At 42.0% G+C, this 27,098-nt stretch overlaps 1 protein-coding gene across 2 annotated transcripts in view; it reads right to left on the bottom strand.

Annotated features, from left to right (window-relative positions):
- Nucleotides 1-27,098, bottom strand: part of LOC136864725 (uncharacterized) — a 147,195-nt gene that overhangs the window by 89,596 nt on the left and 30,501 nt on the right. Inside the window, exon 1 of one of the 2 annotated variants that reach the window (XM_067142067.2) lies at nt 7,197-7,367. The exons of the other annotated variant lie outside the window; for it this stretch is intronic. Within the exon in view, the coding sequence (XP_066998168.2) occupies nt 7,197-7,225 (29 nt within the window). The 5' untranslated portion in view covers nt 7,226-7,367. Of the gene's footprint in view, nt 1-7,196; nt 7,368-27,098 lie in introns of those variants that run through there. 2 annotated transcript variants of the gene reach the window in all.

Here is a 27,098-nt window from a genome sequence, read left to right as displayed (position 1 = left end):
AGAAAACCAGCCATAGCTGACGTAACCGTCGCCACTAATCGAATGCAATAATCCCGATTTCCAGATCAGCTGATTCACTTAACAGCCGTCTGCACTGCTGCTGGACAACAGTCATTTGTCAACATTAACGCTTTGTCTGAACCACAAAACTGAGGGGCCCAGTCACTAATTTTCAAATTTTAGCACATCTAGCTTGCATCTGCCCCTGTTATTATTCTAAAGAACAGTTAGCACGTGCCCATTCTTTGAAACAAATACTGATATATTCCTAGTGGAAAATAGGCCTATACCACTGAGGTCTGTAGTTCTTAGATTGTGCTTCTCCTATTGGTCATTTTGGTTTCAGCCATCCAGTTACTGTAGGTACTTTCTCCCAAACTATTGAAATGCATCCAAGGCGTTTCCACATACAGAAAATAGGTATTGAAGTTAAACAGTTGCATACAGAAAATCTAAGATTAAGTGGTAACGAAGGTACATGGAAGGGTAATGGAAGATAAAGACTAAGAAACAGTATATAGAGTATGTCTGAAAATGTGCTAAGAATAACAATGATCTATGCTGCAAAAGAATCCATTATAAATATGCGTATCTTAATGAAGAACAGAAACAGGGAAGATTAGCTGAAACTCATCGGGTAGGAAATAATATATTCACATAACAAGAGTCATAAAACTGTAAAAGTTAGCTTGCAGAAATCCCCTAGATGATGCAGTAGGCTTACAAAATGTTTGTTGCTTTGTAAAGTATCCCAATTGGACGTCAAATAAACGTAGCAGAGTTCCGAGACTTAGAGATTCTCTTGAAGTTTGTGCCTCCGATTTATTCCTAATATTAGCAGTCATTGAGAAGTGATATTAGTGTAAATGCATTGGAACTGGAAAACACTGATGACGAGTTAGCTTGCTAAATTGGCATAATTCTCAACCAATGTTACCAAATATTTAATAGTACACATGAAAGTTCATCTGGTGTATGCTCTTCTTCTTCTTCTTCTTTTTCTTTTTCTTTTCCTACCGCTTTCCCACAACTGTGGAATCGAGGGTGAGAACTGTGGATTTGGTCCTGTTTTACGGCCGGATGCCCTTCCTGACGCCAACCCTATATGGAGGGATGTAATCACTACTGCGTGTTTCTGTGGTGGTTGGTAGTGTAGTATGTTGTCTGAATACGATGAGGAGAGTGTTGGGACGGACATATACACCCAGTCCCCGAGGCAGGAGAATTAATCAGAAGCGATTAAAATCCCCGACTCGGCCGGGAACCGAACCTGGGACCCTCTGAACCGAGGGCCAATACGCTGACCATTCAGCCAACGAGTATCTGGTGTATGTTCTGGTTAAGCTAAATCCTGCTAGAGATCACAGTTCTATAGAGTATCTGTTTTCTTTAATTCCCTTCTCAAAAGTTCCTGTTTGGTGACATGTGCCTCTTTTCCAGTAGTCCATCTTCAATTATTATACCATGAATAAATAGCACTGGAAGCATGATTGTTTTACAACAGTTCATAGCTACTGGCAAAATGAAATATACTAACACTTCACAAACTGACTGCACGACACATGCACAACAGTTATGCCTTAAACAAAATGAGTGATGAGTCTTCTGAATAACACTTCCCTAGGAGTATAATCCAAGAGCACTTTCCGTGTTTTTCACCTTATCGACTCAACTTCAACTTCGGTTTTCCTTTCAATGTCAAACCACGCTGTTCTAACCAGTTGCTAGCCCGGCTCCATGGTTAAATGGTTAGCGTGCTGGCCTTTGGTCACTGGGGTGCCGGGTTCGATTCCCTGCCGGATCGGAGTTATAACTTCGTCTGGTTAATTTCTCCGCCTCGGGGGCTGGGTGTACGTGTTCGCCTTAAATGTATAAGTTCGATTCATCAAGTCAATTTATAATTAATAATCAGAAACGTACAACATTGTAGCTGGCTACAAAAGAAAACAGTTGCTAAGTGAGCTGAGTTGCAATGTCCCAGAAATGGCTGCCTGATTCATACCACGTATCTACAGAATTTTGATACATGAATATAAGAAATGCATTAAATTTACATCATTCTACCAGAAATTAATTATGGCATAATAATATTAATATGATTACCACGATATTTTCTCACGAAAATTAATAATATGAATATATGAAGTATACTTAAATTACCGTGCATGTAACATGTTACAATTTCACGCCATACAAATACTGAGGCTGTACCTAAACTAAGGTCAAGGACGCTTCATTCTTATCCCATCGTCGCCAAAAGACCTAACTGAGTCGGTGCGATGTTAAAACATAAGCAAAAAAATGTAAATATTATTTTACGGCAGAAGTTGACCATCCTAGCACATTTCAAGGTTAGTGAGGAAAATGGATGCTATTTTTTAAATGTATGTTTTATGTTGGGTATTCAGACCGAAGGCTGGTTTGATCCTCTACAGCTCCACCAACAGCTGTCATAGATAGCCTAGGTGACACTGAAGAGGCATACTAGGGAAGTGAGGAGTGAGGTAGTTTCCCGTTGCTTTCCTCACTGAGCAAGAAGCTGCTCTTGCATATCAGTCTGCCAAGCCCACTGAAATGCATGCACCAACCGACCCTATGAGCGATATTTTCACACCATTCAAAACAGGGACTGGCTGCATAAGGAATGGCATTACTGGCATCGCTCATACCTAGGTCACTTTCATATTGTCAAAGCCAAGGATGAGACAGACAGGTCAATGAAAGTAACAAATTTATTCTAGCCCATACCAGAAGACATAGTGCACTGTAAACACTACATCCAGCCAGCAAAGGCAGCTTTTTAAATAGTAAGTAAATAAACGGAATTCTTGTCCGACAACATTTTCAAGTCAGAACAGGTCAACCTGATCCATCTTTGAAATCTTTGTTTCCATCTCCACCACGTGGTACTCTGACGAGAATATTCTTCCTTGAAAACAGTATTCACACGCATTACAGGTTGTTGATAACCAAAAAACTCAGTTAGCAACTCAATAAAGGATTTGGTCATAACCTCATTTAATTCTAAACAAACAGAAGTATGCACAATGACATTTTGTTTTTCGAGAGAAATGACAATTATAAATCGAACTCATTACTCATTAGTAACAAGGATGAGTAGGAGAGTACACAAGATGTTGGAATAGTGACTCACTTGTGTCTATCAGTCTATCATCCGTTCAGCAGGTCTCTCATCGTGATCATGGTTATCGCGCGCGTATTGGACATTCCTTTCTTAAATACTGCTCTGTGCCAGCTTTGTGCAGGCTACAGCTAAGCAGCTTTGTTAGTAATGAATATTTAAGATCGCATGTTGCCAGGCGAACACAAGTCACTTTTCTTCAATGGCGTTGCCTTGTAAGTGGTTATGGTAAAAGTAATAATAGAGCACAAGCAAGTTCCGAAGATTGCTGATGTGGTTGTCGAGGCCTGAGCCGTATTTAGCGATACGCCCCAAATATACGGCATGTGAGAAGAAACTTGTCTGATAGCCTACGACATCGCAAGCTTTCGGGCAATGTGCACAAGTGTAATTATTGGGACCTATATTTCGAACAGCTGTCCTCTGACTTGAGTAAGGGAGTTTTCCAGGATTAAGTGACGGGAAGCCATCGTCAGTGTCAGGATTCCAACATCGGTAATCTTCAAAAGGTACACTGGAATACGAGTCACTATGGCTATCCTCCAACAGTAGTAAAGTACTTGGTATATTCGAAAAGACATTCTCAATAATGAAATCTGCATCGTTTCGAGAGATTAGAGGTTCGAATAGCTGCTATCCTGTCTTACGATAGGTACGCCGGTATGGGACAGCTTCTCATGGCCGCAGTCAAGAGTACGAATTCTACTCCGCTTAAGGTCGGTGATATTGGAGGGTTAAAGAACTTTCATGGTACAGAATTAACAGACCTCAAAAGGACATCAAACAAATAGCGTTATTATCAGTTTATCATCACACACATGGGTTCGACTCCATGGCTAAATGGTTAGCGTGCTGGCCTTTGGTCACAGGGGTCCCGGGTTCGATTCCCGGCAGCGTCGGGAATTTTAACCTTAACTGGTTAATTTCGCTGGCACTGGGGCTGGGTGTATGTGTCGTCTTCATCATCGTTTCATCCTCATCACGATGCGCAGGTCGCCTAGGGACGTCAATTCGAAAGACCTGCACCTGGCGAGCCGAACTTGTCCTCGGACACTCCCGGCACTAAAAACCATATGCCATTTCATTTCATCACACACATATTAAGGCTGATGACTAAATAACATATTCAGCATGTAAAATGAGTAAACAACAATGCGGAAGAGCATTTGTTTACCTCTTCAGTCATGTTGTCGAACTGACACATGCCATCACACAACATATCTCATAAATGAGCCATAGATATTTTTCGAAAATTTGAGTTGCACTTTTATATGATTATTTCAATAACCCTGTAAGAATTTTTGATTGGTAAACAAATTTCGTAACTGAAAGGGATAAATGAACATGAGAAAGAGAACAGTTTTATCTTATTCGATAATTGTAGTAAGTGACCGCCCTTAGTAGCCCTGGTAATCAGGCGGCCAAACTCAATACCCGAACACAGGATCGACCCCAGATGATGACGAGTTTTTGTAAACATCCGAAGGCTAATTTCTGACGTTAGTAACATCAATAACCATGGATATTGTTACTCAATGGTTCTACGTTAGGCCATATCATAATACAGTATCACGTTTACATTCATAACTTTATTTTATTGTATATAAATATACAAAGATAATTTGGATACTCATGGCATTATGTTCAAGAAAAACATCAAAATGAAATGCATTTCACATAAAAGCAACCCTGCGAGAAGGAATACAAGAATTAATTTTGATGGAATTATGTATCTCAGAAACGAACCGTCTGATTTCTTAAACAATCTGAGGAACACTTTCATATGACCCTACTTCAATAATCCTGTAAAATATTTTTAATATGTACAAATTAATTAAATCTAAAGAGCTGAAATAACGTCAGGCTATTGAAAATGAAATTGCTGTGACGATTATTTATTAATTCCATTATCTGATCTGAGAACAAGAACACGTGAAATGGATGTTAGAGATATCTAACTCTCTCCCCCAGACTTAAGGAGAGAGTCAGTACATCCGCAAACGCCTGGGGCAAGGTCCTATCTAGCAGTCTACAAGGTCTTTCGGAAGCTTGAGGGGGTTCTCACGGGACTACAAGTGCAGGGACAAGGTTATTCTCACGGTGGAAGAATCCGTCCAAGTGACCAGGCCCCAGGTCTGAATATTGATTTTAAGGAGCTATTCCAAAATCTTCACACCACTCTTCCTCAATAATTGCTGTACGTGACCGCCCTTAGTAGCAATATGTTGCTGGTAATCAGGCGACCAAACTCAATACCCGAACATAGGATCGATCCCAGATTTTCAGCGTATTTATTGCATGTGCTTTGCAATTCTCGGACACCTTTAACAAGTAGAAACCCTTATGAATGGCAGAAAACTCACAATCACAACACCATACGTTATTTGGCAAGGTAGGTATTCGAGACCCATCATCCTCATCTGGTAGTTACATTGATTATTGTTCACTATATGACTCCTCAAGATTCTTTATCTTCACAATGGACAAGGCTCTGAGTGCATTGTGAAAACAACAAAGCTACGCATTAATAAAGATAGCAACCCTTGCCATAACTCGAACAGTGTGGGAGGTCATTCGGCACATAAAGTGTATTTGAATGTGAAAGACCCATTTCTACGTTAAAGAACCCTTTTCACGGCAGAGTTCCGACATTTTGGGGACTCTCAAACCCGATAGCCGAACTGAGTAACTCAGACGGTAGAGCACTGGCCTTCCGAACCCAACTTGACAGGTTCGATCCTAGCTCAGTCCCGTAGTATTTGAAGGTGCTCAAATACGTTAGCCTCATGTCGGTAGATTCACAGGCACGTTAAAGAACTCCTGCGGGACTACATTCCGGCACCTCAACGACTCCAAAAGCCGTAAAAGTAGTTAGTGGGACATAAAATCAATAACACCATCATCTTCATCGTATCCTGGTACGGGATGAGGTGGGATGACATGGTATGTTTTTACAGACGGGTGCCCTTCCTGTCGCTAACCTCAGTTGAGGAGGTAACTAAGCTACGATGAATGATGGTGAATGAAACTGGGTAAGGTGGTGGAAGTGGCCTATGAGTAGGAACTGTCCCGTCATTTGCCTGGAAGTCAAAATGGGCAACCACACACAAAAAAATTCTCAGGACAGCCGACGGTGGGGCTCGAACCCACTCGTCTTCCGAATGCAGAGCTTGGCTCCATAGAGGGTTCGCCGAAGAGGAATGAATCAGATCGCAAGATGACCTTTGGGATCTAGCCTTTGATATTTGGGTAGCCGAGAACGAGCATGGCTTCCGTTGCTTGCAGACTTCAAGCGGTAATCGAATCAGAAGGCCTTTATACAGGTAACTAAGAGTTCACGTGGTGGTTCCGACTCCACTTGAAAATATATGTTCCATCTGCTATAAAAATATTGTCAGCAGTCGTTAACTCAATATGGTGAGTTAGCCAATTTCTCCATGGCTAGTAATACCAAACATAATAATAACGAACATGCGAAAAGAGACTGAGATTCAAACTTCACCTTACAACTACAGCATGTGATACGATCCATCCGTTTTACAGGCGGAGCTATTATTCCACTGGTCCAACCCACCCATAAATGGATAACCTCCTACAAAATTACAGCATTCTTCGTTATCTATCTACTGCCTTCAATTATAGGAATCAAAGACGATGTCATTTTCGTTATGCTCAATATAACAAAGAATCGACATGTTTGGTGTACTAAACCATAAAACGCGCAACCATTAAGCGCAAGTTAGATAATAACAAGTCCGCCCCTGCGGTGTAGTGGTTAGTGTGATTAGCTGCCACACCCGGAGGCCCGCGTTTGATTCTCGGCTCTTCCACGAAATTTTAAAAAGTGGTACGAGGGCTGGAACGGGGTCCACTCAGCTCCGGCAGGTCAACTGAGTAGAAGTCTGTTCGATTCCCACCTCAGCCATCCTCGAAATGGTTTTCCGTGGTTTGACACTTCTCCAGGCAAATACCGCCATGGTACCTCGCGATGGTACCTAACTTTAGGCCACGGCCGCTTCCTTCCCTCATCTTTGTCTATCCCTTCTAATCTTACCATCGTCCCACAAGGCTCCTGTTCAGCATAGCAGGTGAGGACGCCTGGGCGAGTACTGGTCCTCTTCCCCAGTTGTATCCCCCCGACCCAAGGGCTCACGCTCCATGACACTGCCTTGAGACGGTAGAGGTGGGATCCCTCGCTGAGTCCGAGGGAAAGGCAACCCTGGAGGGTAAACAGATTAAGAAAGAAAAAGAAAAGGTAATAACAAAAGTAAAGAGAAATAATGCGTACCTTCTTACTTAAGCTATCAATGGACTAAATACAATCGTACATAGTGCTATACAGAAAAAGAAACTGAATAAAGGAATTACGATAATTGTTCCCCTTCAAATTTGTTAGTGTATTCCAAAAAGCGACTGTGCTTATAAGTTGTTCTTGTCAGCGATAAAAAGAGGATAATTAGCACCGGATGGATTCGAATCATCGCAATTTATACCCTACCATCCATTTACAGCACCTCTACCAGCTAGGCTACTACATCTCTTCGCCGTTGCCACATTATCTCCAGTTGGTGGTAAGGTATATTATTAAGGGGTTTATCGGAAAGATAGCTGCTCCTTTACCAACTAGAAACAATTTCCTGCGCTATTTGTTGTTTATATGTTATGCGTCAATCTAGAAATCGGATCTCAGTGATGTCTCGAAGCCAGCTACTATGTATGCTTCCGTTTCATAACCAGTTCTGAACAGGATTACCTTGATTGCTGGGTCTCTAATAGAGCCTCCGTGGCTCAGACGGCAGCGCGTCGGCCTCTCACCGCTGGATACCGTGGTTCAAATCCCGGTCACTCCATGTGAGATTTGTGCTGGACAAAGCGGAGGCGGGGCAGGTTTTTCTCCGGGTACTCCGGTTTTCCCTGCCATCTTTCATTCCAGCAACTCTCCATTCTCATTTCATAGCATCTATCATTCATTAATAAATCACTTTGGGAGTGGCGACCCCATCGTACTAATAGCCTTATATATGGTTCATTCATTACATCCCTGACCCGGTCAATGACTGGAAAACAGGTTGTAGGTTTTCATTTTCTGAGTCTCTAATGTGGCGGATTCTTCGATTTTAGGTAGTGGCCAAATTTCCTGCGGCTAAGTGTATGTTATCATGTAATTATTGGTGAACAAATACGACTGAAAAAGTCGCTATGCTCACCACGAGAACATTAGTCTTCTAATTTTATAATAATAATAATAATAAGAAGAAGAAGAAGAAGAAGAAGAAGAAGAAGAAGAATCGAAAGTGCATATTGTGGCATTTAAGTGAATGCAGTTTCCATCCTATAATCAAATAATGAGATCAACAGAGCCCCTAGATTCAGTACTGGACTTAGACTGGAAATGAAGGTGAAATATACTTTCTTCCAGTGCGCATTGGTCGTGTATTTGAGACCCCACTCGCAGGCGCCTTTTTCGATCCCAGGTGGCTAGGCTTGCTAGCCCAGTGATAGCTTGTCTTCCTACTTCGAGTGAATTAAGTCATTCAAAATAGTTTTAGTTACTCAGAATATCGACATGAGTCCCCTTAAAATAATAAACATGGTTCTCTCTGTTTTTTTCATGGTATCCTTATATGTAGGACGGGAACGAAGACAAAGTAGGCACGAAGAGGAACTTCCCTGTCGAGTCATCATTCTATAAAGGGGACATTCCGTGCTTCCTAGTAAACAAGACGATGGGTTTATTCCCGGTAGCCTACTTCACATCCGCGTGTTCAGCCCAGTTGATGCTGCTGCTGACTCTAGCATATCCTGGAGGGACAAAAACACTCTCAGCTGGAATTCCAAAGTGGCGCTGTCTCTAAGCTGCGTCACTATGCTACGAGACTGGAAAGAGAGCAGGGCCTGCTCTATAAATTTCACACGAAGCACCCGGCTAATTAGGAGGGGAAAGATTTATTTGTGCAATCGTACATAAAAATGTTTTTCTACTTTTATGTTTCGAATTTTCATCTAATACTTCATTTTATCTCGGGCGAGGTGGGTAATGATCAGTTTTAAGTTTTGTCGGCTTGTTTGTCAATCAATCAATCAATCAATCAATCAATCAATCCAATCAATCAATCAATCACTACTGATCTGCATTTAGGGCAGTCGCCCAGGTGACAGATTCCCTATTTGTTGTTTTCCTAGCCTTTTCTTACATGATTGCAAAAAAAATTGGAAATTTATTGAACATCTCCCTTGATAAGTTATTCCAATCCCTAACACCCCTTCCTATAAATGAATATTTGCCACAATTTGTCCTCTTGAATTCCAACTTTATCTTCATATTGTGATCTTTCCTACATTTAAAGATACCACTCAAACTTATTCGTCTACTGATGTCATTCCACGTCATCTCTCCACTGACAGCTCGGAACATACCACTTAGTCGAACAGCTCGTCTCCATTTTTTCCCAACCCAAACTTTGCAACATTTTTGTAACGCTACTCTTTTGTCGGAAATCACCCAGAACAAATCGAGCTGCTTTTCTTTGGATTTTTCCAGTTCTTGAATCAAGTAATCCTGGTGAGGGTTCCATACAATGGAACCATACTCTAGTTCCGGTCTTACGAGAGACTTATATGCCCTCACCTTTACACCCTTACTACAACCCCTAAATACCCTCATAACCATGTGCAGAGATCTGTGCCCTTTATTTACAATCATATTTATGTGATTATCCCAATGAAGATCTTTCCTTACATTAACACCTAGCTACTTATACTGATCCCCAGAGGGAACTTTCTCCCCATCAACGCAGTAATTAAAACTCAGAGGACTTTTCCTATTTGTGAAACTCGCAACCTGACTTAACCCCGTTTATCATCATACCATTGCTTACTGTCCATCTCACAACATTATCGAGGTCATTTTGCAGTTGCTCACAATCTTGTAACTTATTTTTCACACATTCAAACACTATACGGAAGTGAGCTCTAATCTCTTATCAATCAACATCCGGAACAACTGCACTACATAAATTGCATTCATGTACTGAAATTGATTCCCTTTTGGTCCAATAATATGTCAATGGTTATTGAATATTTAAATTTTAATAATAATAATAAAAATAACAATTCCGCCTTTGTGGTGTAGTGGTTAGTGTGATTAGCTGCCACCCCCAGAGACCCGGGTTCGATTCCCGGCTCTGTCACGAAATTTGAAAAGTGGTACGCCAGGCTGAGTGGCTCAGACGGTTGAGGCGCTGGCCTTCTAACCCCAACTTGGCAGGTTCGAACCTGGCTCAGTCCGGTGGTATTTGAAGGTGCTCAAATACGTCAGCCTCGTGTCAGAAGATTTACTGGCATGTAAAAGAAACCCTGTGGGACTAAATTCCGGCACCTCGGCGTCTCCGAAAACCGTAAAAGTAGTTAGTGAGAAGTAAAGGCAATAACATTTTGTTATGAAAAGTGGTACGAGGAATGGAACAGTGTCCACTCAACCTCGGGAGGTCAAGTGATTAGAGGGGGATTCGATTCCCACCTCAGCCATCCTCTAAGTGGTTTCCGTTTTTTTCCACTACTTCTCCAGCCTAACTTACGGCCACGGCCGCTTCCTTCCCTCTTCCTTGTCTATCCCTCCCAATCTTCCCATCGCCCCACAAGGCCCCTGTTCAGCATAGCAGGTGAGGCCGCCTTGGCGAGGTACTGGTCCTACTTCCCAGTTTTGTCCTCGACTCAAAGTCTTGAGGCAGTAGAGGTGGGATCGCTCGCTGAGTCCGAGGGAAAACCCAATCCTGGAAGGTAAACGGATTAAGAAAGAAAGAAAGAAAGAAAGAAAGAAAGAAAGAAAAGGAGGGCAGGTATGTGGTTAAAGTGGTACATGCAGCCTACTTCCATTGGGGATGTGCCTGAAAAGAGCTGCACTATCTCAGGATGAGGACACGAGTTTACCTTCTTGTTCTTCCTTTTTTTTAAAATCAGGACAACTGACAACTCTGTGAGAAATGCCCCTACAGACCAAACTCTCCCCATTCGATTTTCACGTCTTTGGGGAGCTCAAGAAAGTCATTCGTGGATATCGGTTTGCATCGGACAAGGACGTGGGTGCCTGGGTACAGCCCGCCAGCCTTGACCGTCCTATCACCCAGTGGGATAAATGTCTAACGTTGGAAGTACCGGTACGAAACGTTTTACAATACTTTTACTCAGATGAAGAGTTTTCATTTGACTGCCCCTTATAATTACAGTATTATAATAACAACAACGCCAACAGGTGTGTAAAGTAAATGAAAGGGCACTACGCATCAATACATCACATGCCGAGAGGAAATATTGTTCGTTTCGCCCTGCTCGAGAGTTGTGACTGCACAAGGGGAGTTAACCCCTTACACGCGTCCGTCGCTCAGGGCACGCCCTCTCCGGCCACGAGTAAGCTCAGTGAACACAACTTCCGTTGTTGCACTCACTCATTCAACTAGTAGTATTTATTTCACAGAACTCGATAGCTGCAGTCGCTTAAGTGTGGCCAGTATTCAGTATTCGAGAAATAGTGGGTTCGACCCCCACTGTCGGCAGCCCTGAAGATGGTTTTCCGTGGTTTCCCATTTTCACACCAGGCAAATGCTGTGGCTGTACCTTAATCAACGCCACGGTCGCTTCCTTCCCACTCCTAGCCCTTTCCTGTCCCATCGTCACCATAGGACCTATCTGTGTCGGTGCGACGTAAAGTAAACTCTAAAATAAAAACCAATGGTGCTTTTTAAACGCTTCAAACTTACTCAAAAAATACGATTTCTTCGTGTGCAATAAATAAGAACATAACAGATAGTGGCAAGACATTTAGGATACGAGAAATAATGATTTCTACTTTCGCTGGATATATTCTTGAGTAACTTATTAAAAATCACACTCTCAGTGAAGTTCAACTAGCTATCATTAGAGTTTTAAGAAGTGAACAGATAATTATAGGAAACATACATCCGCCGCGAGTGACCAAGTAACCGAATGTGACCTAAAAGCGACTGAGCTCACCTCGCAAACTGTTCGACTGTGAAATAGCGCGGGGTTCTCTACAGAAAAATTAATCTCTGAAATATCACGTCTTTACCAATGGGAAGAATTTCGTGAAATTTTGCCAAACATTTTGAGAAGGAAATGTCTCACGACTACATTGAACTGAAAGTTGAATATTTGGAAAATTATTTGCAAAATTTTGCGTAAAACTTAAAACGTGATGACGTCTAAATTATGCCTGAACTACTGGAGCAGTAGAGCTGAGATTCAAATCATAAGACTTTAATGGCTCAGATATCCAGTTAAATTACAAGCCTATTCTGATTTTCTACGTCCGTAATTTACTGAACTTACGCATGTATAGGTCAAGTAGCTGCCAGATTGCAGGCGGAAATAGTGGGTTCGAATGCGAAAGTCGGCAACAATGAATATAGTTTTCTGTGGTCTCCTATTTTCACTATAGGCAAGTCCTGGAGCTGTAGCACAGTCGCAGTCGATTCCTTTCAAGACCTAGTCTCTTACTATCCCACCGTCGCCAAGAGACGTAAAACAAATTGTGCAATTATAAACAAATTTAAATAAGGTCCGGGCTGAGTGGCTCAGACGATTGAGGCGTTGGCCTTCTGACCCCAACATGGCAGGTTCGATCCTGGCTCAGTCCGGTGGTATTTGAAGGTGCTCAAATATGTCAGCCTCGTGTCGATAGATTTACTGGCACGTAAAAGAACTGAGGGACTAAATTCCAGCATCTCCAAAAACCGTAAGAGTAGTTAGTGGGAATTAAAGCAAATAACATTATTATTATTATTATTATTATTATTATTATTATTATTATTATTATTATTATTTTAAAAAGGAAAACGGGTAAAGGAAATTGGTTACACCGAACACAAAATGAAGGCCATGGGTACTTAAAATTCAGTTCTCTATAAGTAAGGTCATGTACATATTCTTTGTAACTCTAATGCTTCTTTTATGTGTTGAAGCACATGTTCTATGCCTCTATTACTACTACACTGCCTGACTGTGCCACTCATCTCAACTAGATAGTATTACTGCGGCAACTGCACAAAACTAGTACAGAAGCCAGTATCTTTATAAAATAAATTTCTTAAAAGTTAAGCTACTACTGGAAAAATCGCAGACAAGCTCAATCTAGATGAAATGACCCAATATTCCACAGAGTTACAGAAAAGATGGGTTAATCCATATTTTAAATTTACAAAACAGAGGTAGTAAAAACAGAGCTAGGATGCTAGAAGTATTCACAAGGTTTCATTTCCACAAAGGTACTTCCATTCTCAAAGACAGTAGAGAACTATTTCGCTTACAGACCTGCGTGTGAGAGCGATGCGAAGAAGAAACAATCGCAGAAACGACTCTTGCAGGCCAGATCAACAATAACCTATGTTGTACCGTACAAAATAGGGATACGGCCTTAATGTATACACTTCCATTAAGGTCGTATCGCTATTTTGTATATATGTGTATCTGATTAAATCAAATCCAGTGATCTAAAAGTTGGCCTGTATGACTAAACTGACAACCGACACCCACAAGCAAGGCTGGGTCGACCAGGAGTGGTTAACAAGATGAGTCAGCCTCTCACGTCACAGTCCTCATCCAATGACAACATATGGGAAACCCTGCGAGCTGCTGATGGTTTCAGAATATTCAATCTTTCGATAGGACTACAAACATTAACACAAAAGCTCACGTTGTGGATCAGTGCCAGAGTGTCGGTCTCCGGATCCGAAATAGCGGCAGAGGTAGTCCGATTTTCGAAGGGCGGAAAAAAGTCCATTCGACACGATGTCGTACGATGTCTGCATGTAGAAGGTATCAGGCAACACATGTGGTGTTCACTCGACAAAATTCATTAAAACTCAACCATATATACCCAAGAGAGATACTCTGCCACCTAGTAGGCCTAGAGTAAAAGAGAACACCGATATTGACGAGTAAAAGCAAGATGCTGTCAGATCAAAATGTTCGCACGTGATAACTGAGGCCATATGATTACCATTATCAACAACGCACAAAACCTAACCATTAGGAAAACACGGCAATTAGGCAATCATCAGTAGTGGTTAATAGAAGAGTGAATTGCAGAACTTTGCAACACTTGCATGGAGCAAATATAATATACTGCTATACAAAAGCGATGTAGGGTTGGCGTGCTTGAAGGCCCGGGTTCGATTTCTAGTCAGTTCAGAGATTTTAATTCTTAAACATTGTTCACTTAGTTTCGTGTGACGATCTGAAGGACTGTCTGGATTCGAGAGGCAGCCGAGGCACTCCTGACTGGACAGCAGTCATCTCGCAAGCCAAGGCCCTAATACATTTTTATAAATAATTTGACCCAAACCGCCCGGCCACTTGCTCGGTAATACAAAAAGGCATCGCCATGAAGACTCCTGAACAGTTCAAGGTAACCTTGGCTTTCTTTGTCCCCGGGAATGAATATGCTGCTTATCAGAACTGGAAATGCTCTACTTCCTAAGGGGAATTCGAATACATGCCTCTTCAGATGAATAGAGAAAGCTTTTCCGACCTGAGCTAGGCCGAAATAAGTATGTTGTAACATACAGTTGCATGATTTTACAGATATTAGTTAAACAGATAAAATGAACAGATTTCGGAACGCAAAACGGAACTATGTGGTCATATTACATCGTGACAGCCCTCGAACTTGAGCGGACGTCAGGCAGCGGTATGTTTCCAAGAAGGAGCATGCGAAATGTGACAAATGACAAACGGATAGCGGCCAATGTACCGTTAGCTTCCAACACATCCTTCGAGCCAGGAATGTACTTCTTGTGTGCGGGCACTAGGCTATGTATGGTTATAGGTTGCAGGACAAGGATTTCATTCTCAGACTCCTTGTCCTTTAGAATTAAATCCTCAGATCATGGGGAGCAAGTATTTGGAATTACGTTTCGCTGAAGGTCAAAGAAGAAAGAAGAGCTCATACAAACAATGGTAATGGCATACATACTGATTTAGTGAACAGATTTCGGAGCATAAAACAGAATCTGTATTCACTTATAGCAACGAACAGAACTTCTACACCAGTGGTGAGAAACTAACTTTCAACATCTATTGGCGCTACGAAATTAAATCCTACAACAAATTATGCGAGAATCAGAGCAGGAATGTTGTTGCCGCAGTGGTCCCCACAATGCTGTCCGGGGATATGAACACATCAATGACAGAATCATGCAGATATTGATGAGCTCAAATGTATAAATATAGTTTGTTTATTACGTACTTGTTCTGTGTGTATAGATGAAACTGTTTTTCGTGTAATTGTACATATTTGTTAATAACCAAATTGAAACAATGTATCCTCATGCCATACGAAATATATATATATATATATATACCAAGATGAATGCTTTCTCCTGTTAGATAAACTTTGTTCAGGTGTACGCCCCTATGCCGCAGCACCTGATGAGGAAATCCATGAGTTTTATGAACAGTTTAGAATGTGCAATCAGCAAAATACCAAACAGGGAAGTAGTAATAATTCAGGGAGAGTTTAACGCTAAGATCGGAGATACTAAGGATTGTCATTTGAGATCTTTAGTTGGATCATACGGCTTAAGTGAGAGAAATGAACGAGGAGTTGGCTTATTGGAATTCTGTGCTGACAATGATATGACTATATGCAACACACTCTTTAATCGGTTACGTGGCAGATGCGACCAGGCCATTATCGTGCCAATAGCGACCGAGTGGATAAGCATCGTGCCGCATGCGACCCATCAATCACTTACAACTGATCTGCATTAAGGGCTGTCACCAAGTGGCAGATTGCTTATAAGTAGCTAACTTGGTCTTTTCTAAAATAAAGGTTTGACACCGTGATTAGCAGGTTCGAGTGCCGTTGGTCGAAAGAAAAATATAATAATGTTACTGGCTTTACGTCTCAGTAACTAATTTTATGGTTTAAGGAGACGCCGAGTTGCCGGAATTTAGTCCCGCAGGATTTATTTTACGTGCCAGTAAATCCACCGACACAAAGCTGACGTATTTGAGCACGTTCAAATACCACCGAACTGAGCCAGGATCGAACCTGCCAAGTTGGAATCGGAAGACCAGCATCTCAACCGTCTGAGCCGTCTGAGCCACTTAGCCTGGATGAAAAATAATTCACCATCAGAATGTTGGCCGGCAGGGTAGGAAAGTTGGTGGTAGACCGTTTCTAATCACTAGATTGCATGCCAAAAGCCTGGATTCAAATCGAAACCTTTTCGCAGTGTTCAAATGGAGTGAGGGGATATGATGCTGTTGATGGTGATTCGGCCGTCGGATATTTCCCGGATGCAAGCTCAGGGCCGCGCGTCTCTAACCGCATGGCTAACTCGCCCGCTGGGAAAAGACGTAAACGCATCACCATGTTTCGTGCTGTAAAACGAATTTCCCCCAGAAGTGTTATGTAAAGTAGGGGCAGTAGCTGCTTATAGGACTTACTGAAATGGCATTGCACTTTGTTTAGCTTACCTTATCTTGGGTAATGACACAACTTATTAAATGACAATTTGCTTGTCAACGCCGGTCGCATCCGGCACGTTTACAAATTATGCGGTCGCTAGTGGCACAGGTCGCATGCGGCACGGTCGCATATGACACGCCACCCTTTAATCATCATGCAAGGCAACGTTATACGTGGATTTCACCAGGTGACAGAGTCAGAAACCAAGTTGATTTCTTACTTGTCAGACGAAGTAGGAGATCTTCTGTCCCAGATTCAAAGGCTTTTCCTGGAACAGTTTGTGGTAGCGACCAGAATATGTTAGTCATGAAAACTCCAGACCATCAGAAGGAGTGGGAAGTAGGTAGGACTTACGGATCGCAAATGCCTACAAGAGTTTGGAGAACGAACTAGACCAAAACTCCGGGAATTTCGTTCAGTTGAGATTGTATCAGTATCCCATACTTGGGATAAAATGAAGGAAATGGTTTACTCATCCGCCATAGGGTCCGCAAAGTTGTTGCCACCTGCAAAATAACCACACTGCAGCTCACTGAAGAGAGGAGGACTTTATACAGAAAAGTGACATTCAAACCGCTCTACAAGAAGAAAAGTATAAAGTCTTGTGTCAGGAGATGCAGCAAAATTGCAGGAGAGAGAGGTCACAATTTCTAAACAATATGTGCGATGATATAGAGCAACATAAAAACTCTCCAACAAGAGAACACTATTCAAGAAAGTCTCTACCATCACTCGGATGTTTAAACCCCACATGTGGGCGGTAGTTGATGAAAATGGCATCGTCACTGGAGGCAAGAAAGCAGCCACTAACAAATAGAAACATACATACATAATCATTATAGACTGTTATGCCTTTCAGCGTTCAGTCTGCAAGCCTCTGTGAATTTACTAATGCTTGTTATTTTAATGGCGACAAATCCAACTGCCTCGTTAAACTATAAATGAGATGTAATGAGGGGAATGCACTGAGTGGCTGTATCTGTGATTTGGCTGATCAGGACTTTACTAGGATTTACGCTGTACCGACTCGGATTATCTGTTGAGACCAGTAAACAGAATGATTGGACACGTTTTAAAATTCCGGAGATGAAATACGGGCTGTAGAAATTCAGTAAAACAGATCATCTCATCTTACCAACATAATCCCTCAGGGACGGAACACTTCAAATCACAATAACATCAGGTAGCTATAACATTAGCAGATGGAATGACTGAATTGCAAACGGATGGTAAGAGAAATTATTTGACCAAGTAAGGACATTTCTCAAGGTCACGGTCGCATCCTTCCCTTTGTTCATATTGGTAGTTTGTCAAAGGAAGTCTTCAGACACCGGAACTTCTTCAAATCAACGGAGTTCACTACAGTGCAATTTAATCTTAAATCCTTACTAAGACACGAATATAGTCTACTTCTAGTACTACGTGTATATCCGTCAAACGGCTATCAGAGAGTTTGTTTTCACAGTATAAACGTAACTAATAATGGAAGTTACTATCAAGCCACCACATTCTTCTGCAGACAAGTTCAATAATACCAATAGATAAGATTTGTTTTACATAACACCATTTCAACACCAATGAAGTCACTCTAGTCTACGTTTATGGCAAACTAAATTTACTACGAAAATGTTAAAACGTATATACGAGGTACTACTACTACTAAGATGTTTTCATTCCTCCCCTGAAGGGGGAGGCGGGCCTCAGACGGTGACGCCGTCTCTCAGGCCGGGAGATTTGTGACGGTGAAGAAGATGCACGGAGGTGAGGGGTTTGACTGCCGTGGCCTATACTAAGAACTGTCCCGGCATTCGCCTTAGTGCAGGAGAACGGGAAACCACGGGAAACCATTCTCAGGACAGCCGACGACTGGGGCCAGCCCTGTCCCGTCTCCCGAATGCAGAGGCGTAGAGCCACGGTAAAGCCGTGGCCACCCCATATACGAGGTAAACACACATCAATAGCAGTAACGAACAAGGCAGCATTATTCAGGGTAGATATGACGTCTACTTTATGTGCAACTGGATAAAGTGAACTGCCGGGCTGAGTGGCTCAGACGGTTAAGGCGCTGGCATTCTAACCCCAACTTGGCAGGTTCGATCCTGGCTCAGTCCGGTGGTATTTGAAGGTGCTCAAATACGACAGCCTCGTGTCGGTAGATTTACTGGCACGTAAAAGAACTCCTGCGGGACTAAATTCCGGCACCTCTGCGTCTCCGAAGACCGTAAAAGTAGTTAGTGGGACGTAAAGCAAATAACATTATTATTAAAGTGAACTGCCCTGCGATCAGCATGATATTCAGTCACTCAAGTTTTATTCGCCACCGATATCACGTAGTTCCAGGCATGTAATTGCATAAATAATGACAAAAGCACCTATACACACCGCTATTTACGAATGCGATTACAAGAAGTGTTGCTGTTAAAAGTTGCCTATATTCTATTTTGAATGCTTTCACTAACAAACCTGGTATTAAAAGAGAATGTATTCTAAAATGCATTTTAGCTGCAAATAAAAGTAACAATAATATCACGAAGAAGTTGCTGTAAAAACAACGAACTCTCTATTAAACGAAAACTCTGCACTACTTTTTTTCTAGTTAATGTGGTTCAAGGCCCCTAACTAGACTATAGGAAGAGATTCCAAAGAATTTAATCTGCTGTCCGTGATTTGAACAGAAGTTTCTTAGAGAACTGGCACACTTAGACAAGACGAATTCGTGAAATATTAATCTAATACACGGTTCTTCAGTTGTTCCTGATGTTATTATTTACAGTTTTGGTACTGCACGCGGCAGAGAATACAACTTTGGGCAAATTAGATTTTATATATATGTTTTTGCTTACAATTTGTTTTACGTCGCACCGACACAGATAGTTCTTATGGCGACGATGGAATAAGAAAGGCTTGGGAGTGGGAAGGAAGCAGCCATGGCCTTAATTAAGGTACAGCCCTAGCATTTGCCTGGTGTGAAAATGGGAAACCACGGAAAACCATCTTCAGGGCTGCCGACAGTGGGCCTCGAACCCACTATCTTCCGGATGCAAACTCACAGCTACGCGCCCCTAACCGCACGGCCAACTCGCCCGGGCAGATTTCGTCTTTATTGGTGGCGAAGTGAGGGCTCTGCCCGTTTTTTACATTTAACCACTGAATCATATTTGTCTTTCAATTATGTCGAAGCATCGAACCTCATTTTGGCCCACGCTTTAAGACGACGCTTTTACTTCCACAATGCGCTACTCCTTTTGAAAATCTCATGTAGAGAAAATAAACGTGCAGACTGGGAAGCGATTGGCTAGACCACGCCTCCAGTATGACCCCATACACTACTGAATCATTATAATACCAAAAAGAAGGCGAGTCTCTTAGTAAGATTAAAGATGATAGGCTTGTGGTCCGCATTTAACTCATCAGGGACTAAGAAATCTATAGTCCTATTGTAAAATTGGTAACTGCAACATCTAGAACACCAGGTAGACCACACCAGTCCGGATAAAAAGTAGGTTCCGTGGGGGCGTACACACTGATGTCGGTATCTCTCATATGATGCTGTAGTATTCTCCCCTTAGGATTTATAGTCCTAGAGTTCCAGTCAGTATGCTACGATAGAACAAATATGGCTTTGCTTATTTAATAAAACATCAATCTCCGCAGTATGCAGCGGAGCTTTGGGGGGTAAATAGGCCGCATAAATCCGATAGTGATAGTTATCATGTCTAATCTCGATACCGAGAGACTCTATAAGGCCGAGAGGGAGGGGGTCTATGACATGATGAGTAAGTTTAGACTTACTCAGCACGGCCACACCCCCGCCATCTCTGTTGGCTCTGTCTTTGCGGTAGACCGCAAAGTTCTTAATTTTGAAGGGCATATGAGGTTTAAGCCACGTTTTTCCTAGCAAGAGGATATCAATGTTATGCTCAAAATAAACGACTCAAGTTCGTATTTCTGAGCAGTAACACCCTTACAATTCCAGGCACAGACTGTAAGGTCCATAGTCAGAAAACTACAATCGTATTAGGGTTTAGAGAAGTACTGCATCGTAGCACTAATCAGTACTCCAATCTTGTCTATTGTCGTATGACAGGATCTTAGCTTGGTCGCAGTATTTTTTAAAATAGGCATGAGCCTAGAGAAATGAATTTGTCCCGCGAGGTTCAAAATGTCGCTTATGTCCGACAGATCGGATATAGGCGATGCTTCCACTTGGGGTACAGGGTTCGATGTGGTGCTGGGGGCCTGGGCTCATCCAGCTGCAGCAGCATAAGAGAAGTTGGGGCCGACTTCTCTTGAGGGTAGTTACGTACAAATCATTTCCGGTTTAGGACGTGCACTGCGCGGAAAGTTGCACATTGTGCACTATTCTTTACTTAAATACTTGAAACAAACCTTACAAGAGTAATAAAGAGTGTGCAATGTACACCAACTCCGGTCGATTTCTGTGGCTGCTCATAATAAAGACGTCAGGATGGCGGCTGTGTCAAAACAAAAAGCTATCTCAAGGTCTGGCTGGCTGGCCACACTCAACTATCAATTAGCTTTAACAGCCGACACGCAGCCTTTTACTTCAGTAGTATGTAACGCATTGATACACATATCTCAGTAACCTAGCAATACAAGATACAATGAACTCTCTGTCTGTAATAGGTAATTCGATATTTGTTAAAGACTAAACAGAATTAACACTAAAAGACAGTAGAACAAGACTTTTACAGAACTCCTTTGGCATTGGCTGCCCAGAGGAAAAAAAAAACATTTTAAAATAAAATTACGTAGATTTTCGCTTTGCGAATTGTACCGCTGAAAGTGTTGAGAGCCCACCGCCTTACTTCTCTATGGTGTCCACCGTAGTCGCAGGAGTTCTTGAACGTGGCTATTGCAGCCCTTGTTTATATGTGAAACTATGTATTAGTGTGGAGTTTGAGCTGCAGGACTGTTGGAAACACCACAAACACCCAGTCTCCAAGCCAGGGGAATTAACCGTTTTTTAATGTAAATAGAAACAGCCAGGTTAAGTAGCTCAGACGGTAGAGCGCTGGCCTTCTAAGCTGGAGTTGGCGGGATCGATCCTGGCTCAGTCCGGTGGTAAATGAAGGTGCTCAAATACACCAGCCTCGTGTCGGTAGATTTACTGGCACGAAAAAGAATTCTTGCGGGTCAAAATTCCGACAAATCGGCGTTTCCGAAAACCGTTAAAGTAGTTAGTGGGACGTAAAATCGGTAACATTATTACCAAGATTGAAATCTGTCAACTCGGCAGGGAATCGAGCCCGGAGCCCCGAGGGCGGATGTCCAAGATGCTGGCCACTCAGCCATCGAGTTGGATTTTAACGTGCTGGATGAGAAACAACCCCAAATGGTAACGGCGTCAGCCTGGATCAAACCTGGGAACAGATGATCAACGACCAACCAGCCACCGAGCCAGCTGGCTACGCGGTTCGCGTCATGTAGCTGTGAGAGGTGAGTTCGAACCCCATCGTTGGCTGCTCTGAAGATGGTTTTCCGTGGTTTCCCACCTTAATTAAGGCCACGGTCACTTCTATGTCAGTCCTACCCCTTTCCTACCCCATCGTCGACAAACAACCTAACTGAGTCGGTGCGACAATAAAACACTTGCAAGAAAAAAACTAACCAGCTATGGCGACAGTCTGCTAATGGACATGATAGCTCAGCGACATCGGCTCTAAAGCGGCAATCCCATAGCATGTGGAATATCTTAAATGAAAAACCGCGTACTTACGCTTCGGATCTCACGCAAATCTGGAGGTCGTAATTTCAAAAGTACTTGATCGAATTTCTTATTGGTTTCACACAGATTTTTCTCATATTCACTTCACTCAAAAGCTACATCAGGAATCGAGAACTACAAACTACTAGAGACGAGAGACAACGATAACGCAAGTTATCGCAGAATTCTGTGCATTGAAGTGCACAATATGATGGTCAATCATATCCCCCAGGCCCCAAAATGAATCACTGTCGCTCCTGAAAAGCCAGCGCTAGATGAGAACAGAGAAGCGTTTGTGGCAACGAGGCGCGGCGCGTCGTGCTTGCTGTCGCCAGCCAGAACTGACAGACTGACCGCATCAGCGCATTCTATAAATAAGACTCGTTCTTCAGCTTGTGAAGTGTTAAAAGAGACACTTTGAAGACATTTAACAATGAGCACGACATGAAAAGTAGCCGCTTTACGAAACTTCATCTTGTTCCTATCCGTCGATCGTTCTCCAGGTTGCTGGCCATTATCTGATGACCCGGTTAACCCCTTCTTCGCTCAGTCCTTTGGAGCTTGTGAAATGCGTTCAAGAGGGGAAAGTGTGCCAGTTAGAAGATCTAAAGAAATGCTTCTACACGACTATTTTCATTACCTGTGAAACTGAAAGCTAAAAACGAAATAAATTCATGATTTTTTATTGTCATGTTGCAACCAATCCACAAATTAAAACAACTCGTTCGGTCAGGTCTCTATACATTAAATTTTAGAATGAATGATAAGCAACTTCTTCTTCTTATTATTATTATTATTTTGTTTTCGGTACAAGGATATGATAGTGCAGGGCTAAAGAGTGGGAAGTGAGCCACGGTGGTCTTAACTCAGATACAGCCTCAGCACTTTTCCTGATGTGAAAATGGCAAATCACGGGAAAACTAATAATAATAATAATCATAATAATAATAATAATAATAATAATAATAATAATAATAATGTTATTTGTTTTACGTCCCACTAACTACTCTTTTGCGGTTTTCGGAGACACCGAGGTGCCGGAATTTAGTCCCGCGGGAGTTCTTTTACGTGCCAGTAAATCTACCGACGCGAGGCTGACGTATCAACGGGAAAAACATCTTCAGGGCTGCCGACAGTAGGGTTTCGAATAAAAGCTAACAGTTACATGGCGCGAACTGCGCACCCAACCCGCTCGGTCTAAAAGAACAGCTATAAGCCATGGTATAAGGATTTCGCTTCAAATAGAGAATGGAATTTCTATGCGTGGGCAATGTGTCGAATTCGGTGTTTATTCGCTACAAAAGCTATATCTCAACGCAAAGATAATGAAAGACAATTGTTGGTAAAACAAAAATGAGTATTACATGTTGACCAAAACCTGAATAAGGGTCACTTTCATAAAAATAGCTACGGCTGTATTATTCCCTTCTTGAAAAATCACGCAGGGTTTCCCTCATTCCGTTCTTCTGAAGTAAACTTCTTTACTGTATAGGCAACAAATTTTTAGGGGCAGCATTTCCAACGACATTAAACCATGAACAACCGAATAGTCACGTAGTAACACACATTTGCTCGAACTTACGAACATACTGGTAAACTACGTGTAATATATCACATTTTCATAATACCTGGAGGTGTTCTGGGGAATCGGGAAGACGACTAATATTTTACAACCGGATACTGTTAAGTTCACGGCAGCAGCCCACATTTTACTCCGAGTTTTCTACCTTAAGAGCTCTAAAAAATAATCACATGTTTCACTGTATGCGTTTTGTAGGCACATAGACTTTCATTGAATGCTATTATTGCTCGAAAAACGAGGTGTGTGCTCGCGTTTATTGTGCTACGGCAGTCCATGTCAAAGTGCTCCATACGTTCCCAATGAGGTTCATTGAGGGTGGGTAGCTGGATACACCTGTTGGATCGCCAGTTCCTAGACGGTTAGCTTGAACGAGGAAACTATTACCCGAACACAGGAAGGTGGCGTGCATGACAACACGCAAATGAATGACATGAAAATCAAAACAACATTAAAAGCCCCAAAATCATCATAAGTCACCGAGCGAGTCGGCCGTGCGGTTAGAGGCGCGCGGCTGTGAACTTGCATCCGGGAGATAGTGGGTTCGAATCCCACTATCGGCAGCCCTGAAGATGGTTTTCCGTGGTTTCCCATTTTCACACCAGGCAAATGCTGGGGCTGTACCTTAAGGCCACGGCCGCTTCCTTCCAACACCTAGGCCTTTCCTATCCCATCGTCGCCATAAGACCTATCTGTGTCGGTGCGACATAAAGCCACTAGCAAAAACAAAAAATCATCATAAATAGCAATTAGTTTGTTATGGCTTGAAATGATTGCTTCAAAATGAGCTAGTCTGACTGACGGTACGTACCATTAGCTGACACAAATTTTCTCAGTTCTTTATTTCTTAATCCGTTTTTCGTCCAAGGGTGGTTTTTCCCTCGGACTCAGCGAGGGATTCCACTTCTACCACCTCAAGGGCTGAGTCCTGAAGCGTGAAACTCTGGGTCGGGGGATAAAACTGAGGTGGAGGACCAGTACCCCATCCAGGCGGCCTCGCCTGCTCAGAACAGGGGCATTGTGGGGGGGGGGAGGGGAGATTGGAAGGGACAGACAAGGAAGTGGGAAGGAAGCAACTGTGGCCTTACGTTAGGTACCATCCAGGCAATTGCCTGGAGGAGAATTGGGAATCCACGGAAAACAACTTCGAGGATGGCTGAGGTGGGAATCGAACCCCCTCTACTCAGTTGACCTCCCGAGGTCTTTTCTCAGTTAATGCATGTATTTATTTTATGAACAACTGAACCTAAATAATTTCAGTACTTCCTCTTGAACTGAGTGAGTTGGCTGCTCGGTTCGGGTCACACAGCTGTGAGCTTGCATTCGGAAGGTTGTAGTTTAGAACCTGACTGTCGGCAGCTCTGAATAGGGTTTTCCGTGTTTTCGCCATTTTCACATCTTCATCTTCATTAACCCCTCGTCGAAAACCTTCGAGATATCAGTGCGACGTTGAACTACTACTAGAAAAACAAACTCTTCGAACCTATGGGCATCATAAGTCTAGGGGGTCACATTATTTACAAATAACCTCTTAATGTCATTAGTGTTTAAACGACCTAAATGTGTCCCTTGACATCTATATATATAAAATAACTTGTCCTGACTGACTGACTGACTGATTCATCATCGCCGAGCCAAAACTACTGGACATAAAGAAATGAAATTTTGGGGATATAATCATATTAAGATGTAGGTGCTCGCTAAGAGAGGATTTTTGGATATTCCGTCGCTAAGGGGGTGAAAAGCGGGGGGTTGAAATTTTAAAATGAGTATCTATATCTCAAAACTTTTAAAGTTATAGATGTAAAAATTGGTATTCAGAATCTCCTTTAAGAATAAAGAAAACGCGTATTTTTTTGTTTTCGGCAAATCCCAATAGGAAGGGTGAAAAAGGGGTTGAATGCCTTTAATGAGGCTACTTATATTTCAGAACCTGAAGATATTACAGAACTGAAAATTTGTATATGGGATCTCCTTTAACAATAAAGAAACACGCATTTTTTTGTTTTTGGAAGATCCAATTAATGGCTGTTAAACAGGAGTGACAAATTAGGGTGAATTTTTTGAAAGACTACATCTACAGAATATCTGAGAAACGTAAAATGTTACAGACGTAAAAAGTGGGCATTTGGAATCTCCTGTAAATGTAAAGAAACATAGGTGATTTTTTTGGAAACTCCACTTAAGGGGAAATAAAAAGGTGTGAAATTTTAAAATGAGAATTTATACAGTATATCTAAAAAAACTGAACATGTTACAGAAGTGAAAAATTGTATTTTTTTACCTCTATTAAAAATAAAGAAACGTGTATTTTTAATTTTCGGAAATACCACTTGGGCGAAAGGGCGGGGGGGTTAAAGTGACTGAAAATGGTTTTGAATTATTTTAATTAGGCTAGTGATATCTCAAAACTGAAGATGTTACAGACGTGAAATTTGATATTTGGAATCTGCTTTAAAAGTAAAGAAAAACGTATTCTCGGAAAATCTAATGAAGGGTGGGGGTGGGGGTGAAAGAATTGAAAAATTAATTTACTTTATTGTATGAAAATACATACAACTAATAAAAACTAAAGTTGTTACAGACGTGAAAATTGGTATTTGGATCTCCTTTAAAAACAAAGAAAAGCGCGTTTTGGGGGGAAAAACATCTTGGGGGCGGGAGTGAAAAGGAATTGAATTCCTTTCATGAGGACACATAAATCAAAAACTGAAGAAGTTAGAGTTGTGATAAATGATATTTAGAAGATCCTTTACTATTAGAGAAACAAGTATTTTTTGCCGGAAAAATCACTTGGGGTGGGGTGGGGAGTGTGAAAGGAAGTAAAAAAAGTGAATTATTTTTATGGGGATACTTATATCTCAAAACTGAAGGTAATAGGCGTGAACACTGATGTTTGGAATCTCCTTTAAACATAAAAAAACACGCCTTCTTTTAATTTTTTTTTGGGGGGGGGTAAATAAACTTAACGGCGGTGGGGTGTAAAAGGAGGTGAGGCCCTGTTCATAATGTACTTTAAGGAGCCTCCGTTGCTCAGGCAGCAGCGCGCCGGTCTCTCATAGTTGGGTTCCGTGGTTCAAATCCCGGTCACTCCGTGTGACATTCGTGCTGGACAAAACGGAGTCGGGACTGGTTTTCTCCGGATACTTCGGTTTTCCCT

This window comes from Anabrus simplex, chromosome 2 (genome assembly GCF_040414725.1).
Source record: "Anabrus simplex isolate iqAnaSimp1 chromosome 2, ASM4041472v1, whole genome shotgun sequence".
Classification (NCBI taxonomy): Eukaryota; Metazoa; Arthropoda; class Insecta; order Orthoptera; family Tettigoniidae; genus Anabrus; species Anabrus simplex.
Note: the sequence above shows the minus strand (reverse complement) of the source record. Positions and strands in the feature narration are given on the sequence as shown.